At 39.3% G+C, this 13,251-nt stretch overlaps 1 protein-coding gene across 3 annotated transcripts in view; it reads right to left on the reverse strand.

Moving 5' to 3' along the window:
* Positions 1–245: 245 nt before the first annotated feature.
* Klhl2 (kelch like family member 2) overlaps positions 246–13,251 on the reverse strand; it is an 80,750-nt gene continuing 67,744 nt past the window's right edge. For 2 of the 3 annotated variants that reach the window (XM_019208296.2, XM_033765455.1), the window contains 7 exons: positions 10,264–10,381; positions 9,076–9,273; positions 8,340–8,441; positions 6,307–6,435; positions 5,760–5,900; positions 2,490–2,633; positions 246–1,328 (listed from right to left, as the gene is read on the reverse strand). In XM_019208296.2, the coding sequence (XP_019063841.1) occupies positions 1,300–1,328; positions 2,490–2,633; positions 5,760–5,900; positions 6,307–6,435; positions 8,340–8,441; positions 9,076–9,273; positions 10,264–10,381 (861 nt within the window). In that variant the 3' untranslated portion in view covers positions 246–1,299. The remainder of the gene's footprint in view (positions 1,329–2,489; positions 2,634–5,759; positions 5,901–6,306; positions 6,436–8,339; positions 8,442–9,075; positions 9,274–10,263; positions 10,382–13,251) is intronic. The other variant, XM_010629864.2, reaches the window with a different exon arrangement.

A 13,251-nucleotide genomic window follows, 5' to 3' on the forward strand; every position in this document is an offset into this window, starting at 1 on the left:
AATTTCACCAATCCTTGAGTCTTGTTAACGGTTGAGGTTAGATTTTATTCTTCAGCATTTTCAGACATTAAAGGACTCACAGGTTACTATGTAAAAAAATTAAAATATAGATTTGTAAAGTGAAAAAATGCCGACTTTATAAAAGACTAAAAAACAACAGGCAACTTTCTTCTTAACATCAAACTAAAAAAAAGATAAAAAAGCAAGAACACTGAAACAAATAGTATACAAATTTTTATTCAAAGATAATTCAAGAAAGACATGTTTTGGTCATCTTTAAAGTCAGATTAATTGAAGGTCTCAGAAAAACTATCCAACCAATGCACATGGCTACTCACAGCAAGATCTCTTCTCGGTTAACAGCAGCTAAATTTATACACACAGAAAAAATTCTTAAGACCATGCAAATTCAGTTGAATTCCATACATTCATTATACTCATCAAAAACCTGCACTTATATTCATGCCAAAGTGTTACCCTAAGAAAAAAAATTAAAAACACACACCAAAACATGACTGAGATTCAACGAAAGAAAATAATAAATAAGCATAATTTATATTTTATTTTAAAAAGTTTGGCATCACACATGTTCAAGTGTGTCACACCATTTTCATTCCTCAGAAGTGGCATTTTAAAGTGTTAAGCATTGTTAAATATCAAAAAATACAACTCTGTTTTACAATGTAGTACTGGCGTAATTCAAAGTACTGTGCCATTATAAATAGAATAATCAAGTTTCAAACATCTTTTCAAACCTGTTCAAAGGAAAGCATATAGACACACATTTATATTTACACAATTTAGTTTATTCATGTAGTCAAAGATAATTATAAAAGCAAATAGTTTTAACCCTCAACTATTTTGTATACTTACGTAGATTTTAATACCTTTTCCCAGATTTTCAGTTCCTGGGATTTTTAAGAGAAAGAATAAAGATACAATTTAATTTCACAAGAACACTCACTACTTCCCCTTCTTCACACAATAATGCAGTCACTCAAGGTTGGTAAGAACTCATCTTTAGGAAAGCAGCTGTTGGCTACAGACTAGAGCAAGCACTGCAGTGCAGGTTGGTCAGGAAAACTCAGTCAGCGGCTGCTGCTTGCAGAAAAAGCCTACACGGCGCTTCTACCAAAAGTAATCTTCAGCATCCGAGGCCTAGAAAGGCAGATGGTCCTGTCTGCTGCCGAGACTCAAAGTGCAGCTGCAAGTGGAGAGGTGCTAGATTCCCAGTCACTTCAGAGATACTTGTGGAAGCCTTTTTCTCATGTATAAATATGCCAAAATTGTCCTTCAGGCTCATAATGGCTTATCAATAACTGTGACCCCTGGGCAAAGAAATGAAGAAATAAAACGTATCATGGGCACAATTCTGTATCTCTGAGAAAATATTTAATTCAGTATTATAAGTCACAGGGGCTGAACAAACCATGTTTCAGAATCTCTCCCTTACAGTTGGATAGCACAATTGTTTTAATCTAAGTGACAGTGAAATCTATATTTAGTCATGAACCAGGTATTAAGTCCAGAACTAGTCTGCTGTTTACAGTTACAACTGGAGGGAAGAAGTAACTTTCCTCAGAAAATATCAAACTCACTTAATACTCAGTGAGGTAGAAAGAAGTTGAGGGGAGGCAATAGATATGTTCATTATCTTGAATATAGCAATGGAATATGAGTATATAGATATTTCAAAAGTAAAAAAAACTGTACACTTTAAATACACATTATTTATGTCAGCTAAATCTCAGTGAAGATGGTGAAAAATTCATCTAATAACAAGCCATGTTATTCCAGGATCCTGCTTATACAGTTCTTCTACGAAGTGTTATCTTGGATGATGCATAAACATCATGCATGATTCATTATTATGTTTTTCCTCCACTTACATGAATTTTGTTACAGAGACATTCTAATATTTAAAAATATCAATACTGGGGCTGGGGATTTAGCTCAGTGGTTCTGGAGCCTGCCTCGCAAGTGCAATGACCTGAGTTCGATCGCCAGTACCATAAAAAAAAATCAATACTGTAGAACAACAGACAACATATAATTTTAAAACCTACCTTTACATATCTTAAGAACTACTGTCATTTTTCTTACTAAGACAATAAATAAAAGTGGTTATTTTCTGATTCAATGGGATGCTTAAGAAGAAAATTACTCCACACCTCAGGATGATACTATCTCTTGATCCTAGGCTAGGAGGGGTAAAACTAAAGCCTGGTCACTTCATACAAGTCTTAGTCCCACTGAAGTGTCTTACATGATTCTGTATTGCAAAGATTTGGGATTTTAACTACAAAGGACTACAGAATGACGAAGAATCCTAGTGTTTTATTTTAGAATATATACATCAAACATAAATTAATTTACTAATAAGATATAAACTACTTTGAGAAAATATTTTTATAACAAAATATTACTAAAATAACAATGCCATTTTTTGTAATTATAACAGAAGCCTACAAAAAGGAGACAATTCTTACCTGCATAACTTCTTCCTGTGCTCATACAAGATGACACAACTGTCCATTTATCCGTAGTTGGATTATAATACTCTACTGATGCCAAGTTACAGGAACCATCATCCCCTCCAACAACATATAACAAACCATTAACTGCACAAACTCCTGAAAAATGATGCAGAGAGAAAACAACTGTGGAAAACCTCTGTACATGGTCGGTGAGGTGGGACTGAAACACTTCTTTCCTCAGAAGGAGCGGAAGATGATGAACGTGTAAAGAATTCCTTTTGTATCTGAGAGCTTCAATTCCACTTTTTTTTTTTTTGGTACGGGGGATCATACTTGGGTCCTTGCGCTTGCGAGGCAGGTGGTGGAACCCCTGAGCTAAATCCCCGGCCCCTCAATTCCACTTTTAAGTGCCTACTGCATGTCATTTATGGAACAGTTGCCTGATAGATGCATTGTTTCATTTAATTTTCACAACAATCTTACTTTGCAGGTTAGAAACTTCTGATTTTCATTTTATTAAAAAAATAGAAAATTAAAAATCAAAGTCAGCTTCCTAGGGAATCTTAGGAAAAGATACATATTGAGAAGGTAGAAAATACTTTTAATACTGCTTTTATATTCAATGGTTAGTTTATTTCCTTTAAGAAAACAATACTGATTTCTAGGATAATTCCCGCTTTTTGAAAAAAAATTCAAAAACAAAATTTTGATCTCTACTATGCCTAATTTCTCTGTGAATATTCAGACATTTCCTTTTGACCTCAAAGTAGTTAATAGTAAATATGCTATTTAATACTTACCCTGACAAACAATATATCTTGGATATTTCCCTGAGTTCATTAGTCTTCACAATCTTTGGCTGCATAGTATTCCGTGTATCAGGTATGTAACACCTTAATGATTTAATCTTTCTACTGATGATATCTGTTTATTTTCAGGAGTTTTGCTTTTACCAATAATGCAGTGAACAAGGACTCTCTATCATTTTAAAAAATATTTTTACAATGATTTCTTATAAATGTTTAGAAAGAAAACTGCTGAATCAAAAGGCAAACACCTTTTGAAAGCTCTTTTATTTCAGTTTAATTTTGTTTAAAGTATATTTAATGTCCTAATAAAAATTCAGCACTATTATGAATTGGTAATAGAGGGCATCAAAGAATCCAGAAGGCTGTTGCTCATTCACTTATGTCCATGGTTCTGTAGACAGTTGTGCTAACCTAATTAATGTATGCTCAGAGATTTTTAACAAATTAATGACCCCAAATTTCCACCCAGCACTTAAAAGTGCACTCAAAAGCAGTGGACCCCCTTTATTCCACTCAAACTCAACTGTGTTCCTATTCTAGTCTTGTCACAAGGAGCAAACTGATACCATTTAAAGTAGTTCAAATACCGAATACAAGAACCAAGTACAGTAATGTATGTTGAGGCAGGAGGATCACAAATTCGAGGCTAGCCTGGGCTACACAGGGAAACAAGAAAGAAGAAATAAAGGAGGAGGCAGGAGGGGAGTGGGGAGGGGGAGGAGAAGGAAGAGGAAAAAGAAGAAGAGGAGGAGGAGGAAAAATAAACATGTACACAGAAAATCATTCCAATCTTTAGGAGATGTTAACAAAAGTTCAAATTGTAAATTTCCTCATCTGGGAAGGCAAGTGCGTGCATCATCCTGGTTTTGCTAATTCAGTATGAACTGGATTCAAGCACTTAACTCTACTTAGGGTTCAGAATTTTTTTTTGAGACAGTGTCTTTGTCATTCAGGCTGGTCCTGAACTCACTATGTAGCCCAGGTTGGCCTCAAACTCACAGGGATTCTCCTGCCTCAGCCTTCCAAGTGCTGGGATTACAGGCATGTGTCACCACACCCAACTCAGAGCCCAGACTTTGTTCTGCTGAGAGGCTTTTACTACATCACCAAATACAACCAATAGATTAAGGTACAAGGTCAAACAGTTAGTTATAAATTCTCCTCTGCTGTTGACAGTCCTATACTCCCATTTACATAAGGCTCCTTTAGTAGTCATACTGAAAGAGAAACTTAAAAGAGCACTGTGGAACGGGTACATCTTGCAAAACCAATCTGTGAGGACTGGGATGTAGCTCAGTGGCACAGCATCTGCCTGGCAAGCGTGAGTCCCTGAGTTCAATTCCCGGTACCACTAAAAAGTAAAAAATCTATGGTTTAGGGTGAGACAGAGAGTCATCAGGAACTCAGGTTAGACTATGGGAAATGCCAGGAAGTAATGGCATTTTGGAGAATTTCCCAAACGGCCATCCAACCACCCTGCATCTATTTTCCACTTGCATTTCCCTTCATGGATCCTCAAGTACAGTCGTGTTCTGTGTTTCAGTCAACCACTGATCACATATAGAATGATGGTCCCAAAGCATCACAATGGAGCTGGAAAACTCCTAGCAGCCATCCTAGCACCGTAGCTCAGCTCACCGCCGGTGTGTCTGTGGTGACGGTGCACACAAGCCTAGCACAATACAGCGATTCAGTTGTATACAGCACATAATACCTGACAATAAACAACTCCACTGCTGGCTTGTATATTTACCCAACTACACCTATTATTGTTACTTTAGAGTGTGTATTCGTACTTATAAAAGTTTGCTGTGAACAGTATGCTGTGTAAATGGCAGCAGAGGTCTCTTCACACACTTTGTGTTAGCCTCTGTATCAAGAGGCTAAGTGGAGTAATTGAGGTAAGAAATTTAGGTCTGCTAAGTAAGTTCTACGACATTAGCAATAACGAAACAACCTAACAATGCATTTATCAAAACCCGTTCCCTAGTTTTTTCCCATTTCTGGTAATTCTGAACTATATTAATTTAGAGTTACCTCCTCAGGTTTCTCCTCCAGATTCACATAATCAACTAATTTTTTAACCTTGTATAAATATTTACCCCACCCAATAAATTCCCGGAGAATTGGAATTTCCATTATGTAATAAATGGTAAAGACTCAAAACTGCTTCTGGTAAGAATGAATAAATTCAAGGATCAAATATGAAGGGCTCTACATTTACTCAAACTGTCTCCACATTTCTTCTAAAACACAGCTGCTACCATGAAGAGTAAGTTACTTAATGGGTCCAGATATTCCGGTAGCCTTCACTTTAAAGGGTCATTGCATAAGCTTCTGCCTTTGGAGTTCAAAGTCTATCAGGAAACGTAGAACAGAAGAAAACAAATAAGCAGTGGAGACGCACAGTGACACTACTATAAATGCCCTTAAAAATTCAATGTCAAGGCTCCGAGCTCAGCCCGACAGATACCTGCATTTCTTCTGCACATGTTCATATCTGCAACCTGTCTCCATGTGTCCGTGGTAGGGTCATAGACTTCAACACTTTTCCGCACTAAAGGGCCGTCGTGACCTCCTACTGCATATAATAAGTTGTTTAACACGCCGACACCTACAAAACACAACAAGCCACACTAGTAGAAAAAAGGGACAAGGCATGTGGGCCACGCTGAGGTTTATTCAAATGTCTTGTAACTAAAATTTCTGAAATCGTAATTCATAATAAAAAGAACACAAAAACATACAATTAAAATATGGAAATGAACAGAGATGAAAAACAAGGATGTCAGTAAAAACTACTATTCTAAACAAAAATAATGTGTTAGTAAAACAGTGGGCGAAAGTCTAATGTGATCCTTTTGAAAACGACTTTCACAACAAAAGCCAGGGTATTTGAGCCGTAGAGTTGTATAATAATTGGACCCAAGAAGACCCGATTATTAAACAAGTCTTCTCTGTCAAGAGCGGTCCCCAGCCTGCCCTCCTCCGCGCAGCGATTTCCCGTCACGCTTGCTCACCGGCCCCACTGCGCCGGGTGCTCATCTCCGCTGTGTAGGTCCACTCATTGGCCGTGGCGCTGTAGCACTCGACTGTGCTGAGGCACTGGCGTGACGCCCCATCATAGCCTCCCACGGCGTAGAGCAGCCCTGGGGGAGGGAGTTACAAAAAGCTACTTTTCCAAGAAAACATTAATGCATTTTCTTCCACAGTAACAGAAGTTCCCCTTAAAGTGTTCAGATTCTTTTTTTTTTTTTTTTTTTGAGACAGGGCCTCGCTATGTCCAGGCTGCCCTTGAACTTACTCTGTAGCCCAGGCTGGCCTCAAACCCACAGCAATTCTCCTGCCTCAGCCTCCCAAGTGCTGGAATTACAACAGTGTGCCACTGTGCCTGGCTGTTCCCGATTCTTATAAATTACATTGAGGCCCTGGCTATTAGTAATTGGGGAATGATCATATCATCTGCAAGATTCTTATGATGATGATAATTTTACATTTTAATCAAGAATATGACTCAGAACAGAAAATATATTTGTTATATCTCAAGATAACAATAGCTGAAAGGGGATATCGTCCTGTAAATGATTAAATATCAAAATGATTTTAATAAGTTGGGAGAAAAGTTAAATCAAGAGTTAACATTGGAATGTTATAAAAAGACATACAGTACCGCTGAGTAGGACACCACATGCATTCCCAGGACCTAAGAGACTGAGGCAGCAAGATCCTGACCTAAAGTACAGTCTGGGCTACAAAGTGAGTTCAAGGACAGCCTGGATTACACAGCAAGACCTTGTCTCATAAAGCAAAAACCAAACAAGACACAAAGTAATAACAAATGCTACAGCGTGAGTGACAGAACAAAATGCTGACAAGAGACACTGGTGACAAGGCACCACATAGTGTATGATTTCATTTAGATGAAACGTCCGCAAGAGAGAAATATTCAGTCACACACGAGTGACAGCCGAGGGCCAGGGAGGACAGAGGGAAGAGCTGTAGGAAGGAGGTCTGCTCCACTAATGTAATAAGAATGTTCTCAATCAGCTGTAGTTACGCGTACCCACAGAACTGCGTATGTTAAACATGTGAACTACACATGAATTATGTATCAATAAAGCTGTGTTTTGACTTTGATTTTTTTGTTTCTTTGTGTTTTGAGACAGTGTTTCCTACTTGGTTCAGGCTGATCCCCTTGAACTCAGAGATCTTCCTGCCTCAGCCTCTGGAGTGCTGAGATTACAGGCATGCAATACCACACCCAGATATATTTTTTTAAAGTGTAGAGAATGACATCCACAGTGAGGAGGGAATGAGAACTCGGGGCTTTTGCCTTAAGCTACATCATCATCCCTTTTTCAGTTTTCATTGTGACACGGGATCTCACTAAATTGCTAACCTGCCTGGGCTGGGCCTGAACTTGCAAACTTCCTGCTTCAGCCTCCCGGAGTAGTGGGATTACAGGAATGTGCCGCCACACCCAGCTTGAAATCCACACATTTGCCTAAACCAGTATTTAAAAAAATAAAATCACACCAAAGAATACTTATAGCTTTTCTTAAATTCTATTAGGGGAAAAAGTAGGATACAGGACCAGGGATTTAGCTCAGTGGTGTTACCATCTGCCTCGCAAGAGTAAGGTCTGGTTCGATCCCCAGTACCAAAAAAAAAAAAAAAAAGTAGGACAGATAATTATCCGTCCGTTAAATGTTAAACAACCCTTCTCCAGATATAAAATGTCATGTCACCTGATTTCTGTCCCAAACAACTGCATCAAGAGCAACTGACCGTCTCATACGTCTCTCGCTCCTACACACTCACATATGTGGAGGCGAGGACAAAGGGGCAGGGAAAGGGCTTTAGAAGGTAAAGTTACCCAGCAAGCCGATTTTAAAAGGAGGATAATTACAATTTCAGTGATTACTACTTTTCATTTTTAAATAATAATTTGCTCCCCCACTTTTAAGACAAGTTGTTAGATGACCGGAAGAACAGCTCCAGAATAAAGGAGCATGGCGCCCCACGAGCCCTGCTTCAAGCCCCCAGCACCCACCTCCAACCACGCCAACACCAACGCTGCTTCTCCGGGTGTTCATGGGGGCCACGTGGAACCACTCGTTAGACTTTATGTTGTACGCTTCCACAGAAGATAACCCTGGAATAAAGGACAACACTCTTCATTTACTCCCTGTCTTTTCACATAGATGTTACTTCGGGAACTTCACGTGGGGCTAAAAGCGAAAGAAGAAAGTGGTGGAATATAAGCATGTCAACTGCATGCTAAATACAAGCAGCTTCTTTCCCACAGAGAGCTCTTATCCAAGCTACAATCACTTATAAGCTTTTTAAATTTGGTAAGAAGACTGATACTGATGCACAAGACACAAAATTTATGTACTTAGCACTTCTACATCATTTAAAGAGATTCTTGATGCAATTTAAATTCTTAAAGCACCCAATGTAGGGCCAGGGATTTAGCTCAGTGGTGCCACCACCTGCCTCTCAAGCGCAAAGTCCTGAGTTCATCCCTGGTACCAAAAAAACAAAACAAACAAAAAAACCCAATGTGTGCAGCTCAGTGCGACAGTGCTTGCCTAACCTGTGTGAGGCTCTGGGTTTGGTCTCTAGTAAAATACACTCAACACACACACACACACACACACACACACACACACACACACACACACACATGCGCAAGTACCTCCTGTGCGTCTCACTGTGCCACAACTTCATGAATGCAATTACCATGTTAATTGTAATAAAATGAAGAAAGGGCAAAAGGAAATTACCTGTACTCCCATCAAAGCCTCCCACCGCATATAACAACCCATTTAGCACAGCAGCTCCCAGAGTGCTTCTCCGGTCTCGCATGTTGGCCACGCTGGTCCACTGGTCCTTCACGGGGTCATAGGAATCCACAGTGCGAACTCTTAATGAGCCATTGAAGCCACCAACAGCAAAAACAAGCCCAGCCATGTAGACCATCCCTGCAAAAACGATGCCACATTTATGGTGACTATGAGCCCATGACTGCCGCTGCCTGAAGTCTGCCTTCCAGTAAGCCTATGGCTGCTGCCTAAATATGTTACTCTTAGGAGAATCCTAACTGAACAGGTCCTACAAATGCTATTCATTTATAAGAACACATAATCACAAGTGCACAATAATGTGCGTATAATGAATTAACTGTAGCTCTGTTTATAGTAATATAAAATGAAAAGCAGTTTTAATGTTAATTAAAAACTAGTGCAGCTCAATGGTAGAATACCACTGAGGGAAAACCCCCCACCAAGCTAGTAAAATTAAACTGTATCTAGACCAAAATAAAGTACTACCAATGCTTCAGCCCCCTTGTTGGTATTTATTAGATGTTGGTTAGGTGGTCGCTTAGGCAAGTGCTCCATGAGTTACACCTCGGCTGATACAACTGTTAAAGAAGGAAGCAGCTCCTGCTTTGCTGGTACCAAACTGTCTCTGAGGCGAACCACTCCAGCACTCCCACTACATTTAGAATTCATTCTGATAAGGGGGACAGGAATGAGGATCCAAGCTGAAGTCCCCACGAGTCAGCATTTGCAATTGCCCCTTCTGATTACAGTTTTGGCTAAATAAGATCACTTTTGAACAAATATTTGTAAACTGGATGCATAAATGAAAGTAACTATGGCTTACAGCCAAGTCACACATCTTGAAGTAAATGTCCTAAGCTAAAGAATTCCCCGCTCAACATTTCAGGAAAAGTAACTAGGATAATAAGATAGCAAACTGTCAACTCTGTCAGCTTATATCAGAAAATCAGAAAGACATCTAAAGATGCTGACAGATCATCAATGTCTTACGTAAGCTGTTTGAGGCCCCTGGATCACTGTTTAACTATGAGCTAAGCGACCTACGTTTTTCTAACATTCTTCTAAAACTGGGAGAGAGCCCTGACGGACCCAGCAGTAACGAGAAGGGTGCAAGTGCCTCGGGCTCACCTGCCCTGCACCTCCGGGAAGGCAATTCTGCCACCTGGTGCCACCGCTCTTCTTTGAAATCATAGCACTCCACACTGCGGATCGCCTTGGGCGCTTGGCCGCCAACCACCACCATCAACTGGAAGGGGAGAGATGTACGTGCCTGAATAAATGATCGTTTCACAGTCAGAGATTTAAAACGTCCTACAAAGACACTGGTGTGGGGAGTGTTAGGATGGAGACGGTGGGGTGAGCTGAGGGAAAATGACCCCCTGACCAACATATAGAAAACGTCAACAAGGGGGCACATGTTAGAACTACAATTCTATTATCTAGCACATTTCGTTAAAAATAAGGATTTCAGAAACTAAGTTAAGTTTCTGATCCTTCAAGCAAAAGCAGTATTTAAGCCAAAAACAGCAGGCAGTCAGCACCGGCAAGGCTGCAATAGTCACAGGGCTTGCTGTAAACCAAACCCTGGCTGTGCAGGGACCAGAGATTAGATTTCCACAGTCTAGGAGGACAGACAGGCATGAAACACGTTACAGAGAAGTAAGACCAAAAAGGTTGGGAAGGTACCAAATGATGGAAAGGCAAAAAATTATCAAAAAAGGAGAAATTGGAGTTGACAAGAGAACACAGACTCCTGGATCTCAAGGAAAAAGACTCCTTTGATCCTCAAAAATAAAACCAACAGGACGAACAATGGAAATGTGAGAAATCATAATGAACAAATGTACACTAGTGTACTGTGGTCTATACATTTCCAACAACTATTTAGTAAGTGCCTAGAACAGAGCTAGATGTTACACATAATAAGACATGGTCTCAAAAGCTCATAAATCTCACTACAGAAACAAAACCCATGAAGTGATTCAAGAACAAAATGTAGGTATACAGATCTAAAAGCTGTATGATTTGTGTGGGCATAAACTGCGGCTGTTGGTCAGAAAATGGAAAGCTGCTGTAATTCTGCTTTTGGACATGGGGGAACAGGGATTGGAGACGTGGGTGGATTTTTACAGAGTACACATGAGCGCTTTCTACCAATACTGCAGATACAACTGTGCAATCAGGATAGCATCAAAGTTAACGATGACATCTATGGGAAACTGCAAAGAATAGAGGGGACTCTGGAGAAAAGATGTGATGATGATGATAAGAAAGAGATGTTAAAGAAAAGCAAAATAATCAAAACAAACAGAACATGGAGAAAGTCACACACACAAGAGAGGAGGTTTGCAACTTAGAGCAATGACCTACCTGTACTTGAAACTATGAAAGATGTGTACACAGAAAATATGATTCCTGGATCCCAGCAAATACCAAGTTTCTAAAAGAAGCCTATGTGAGTTAATAAATGGGAAGCGCAAAAAGGAGCCTTAAAATAAGACTGAAGGGGCAGCAGCTCAGTGGTAGAGTGGCTGCTTGGCATACTAGAGGCCTTAGGTTCAATTCCTAACACCATCAAAAAACAAAACAAAAAACTAATTAAAATAGGACTGACCATAAATCAATCATGCAATTTATTTCAAGACTATCTAGTGCTGAATTAAAATAAATAAAATGAAGAACTAAAAAAGAAAATCTATAATGCCCTTCCCTTCTATCATCAAAAGAAAAAAAGAGAGGCAAAGCTGTTAAACCACAGAATTGAAACACATTTTAAGACCAGGGGTTAAAGGGAGGGCAGGGGAATGGGGAAAAATTAGAACCAAGATGCATCATGTAAAGGTACAAGTTCCCAATGATGAATGTAAATGTACTGTATATCTAAGATGTACCACTAAAATAATTTAAGGAAAAAAAAAAATCTACCTTGCCCAGGGATGTAGCTCAATGGCACTGAGCTGCCCAGCAAGCTCAAGGTTCTGAGTTCGATCCCTGGTAACCCCCCCACAAAAAAGATCAACCGTATACTTAGGAATCTGTGCTCAAAACTTCAAAACTCTGCTGAACAGTTATAAAAGTTTTAAAGAATCCTAAAAGGGCCATGTGGTGCACACCTGTAATCCCAGTACTTGGAAGGCTGAAGGAAGAGGACTGCTGTGAGTTCAAGGCCAGCCTGGACTACATACTGAGTCCCTGTCTCAAACAAAACAGAAAAAGTCAAACAAACTAACTAACTAACAGAAAACAGATGTGGTGGCAGACATCTGCAATCACAGCACGCTGGGAGGTTAAGGCAGGAGAACTATACGGTTGAGCCCAACCCGGGGAAATTAGCAAGACCCTGCCCCCCAATTTAAAAGAATGTAGCTCAGTGTGAAGACCCTTAGTTCAATCACCAATACTGCAATAATGATTTATAGATTTAATGATTTTTAAGTTTTGGAATCTCATGATTTCCATGCAACAGTCCACCTTTGTACATACAAATGAGAGTGGAGGGGAACAGAGAACAGTAATAATTTTTGCTCTTCAGTTACCCAAGAGAGGCAAAATAGGGTGAGGACCCAGGATTCCAGCAATCAGAAAGAAAGGAGACCAGGAAGAATGAATAACAATTGCTCTTCATACCCAAGAGAGGCAAAATAGGGTGAGGACCCAGGATTCCAGCAATCAGAAAGAAAGGAGACCAGGAAGAATGAATAACAGGAGGCAAGAGAGCAGGGACAGAAATAAAGAAATTGTGCTGGAGACCAGTGTTACTGTCAGTAAGAGTTGTTTATAATGCTGATACCCTATTCATTTGTAAAAGACATCTGACCTCATTTGAGAAACACCACACTAATTATTCCTATGGGAACAAGAAAGCAGGAAAAAGTGAAATGCAACATTTGAGGAGAGTTAAGGAGTAGGGAACCAAGCAAATTCAAATGATAATCCAGAAAGTAGGGCAATTAAACTCTTCTCTTTATATTCATGTAGCAAATATTAGATTTTTAAATGTCTAAAAAAATCAAGCTTCATAATTATTAAACTGAAAATTTCAATAGATATACTAAGTAAAAATATATAAAAGTATATATCCAGAAATAAGACAGCATTCACCAAAAAAAAAAAAAA

Source organism: Fukomys damarensis, unplaced genomic scaffold (assembly GCF_012274545.1).
Source record: "Fukomys damarensis isolate Sample0158 unplaced genomic scaffold, DMR_v1.0_HiC HiC_scaffold_18, whole genome shotgun sequence".
Lineage (NCBI taxonomy): Eukaryota > Metazoa > Chordata > Mammalia > Rodentia > Bathyergidae > Fukomys > Fukomys damarensis.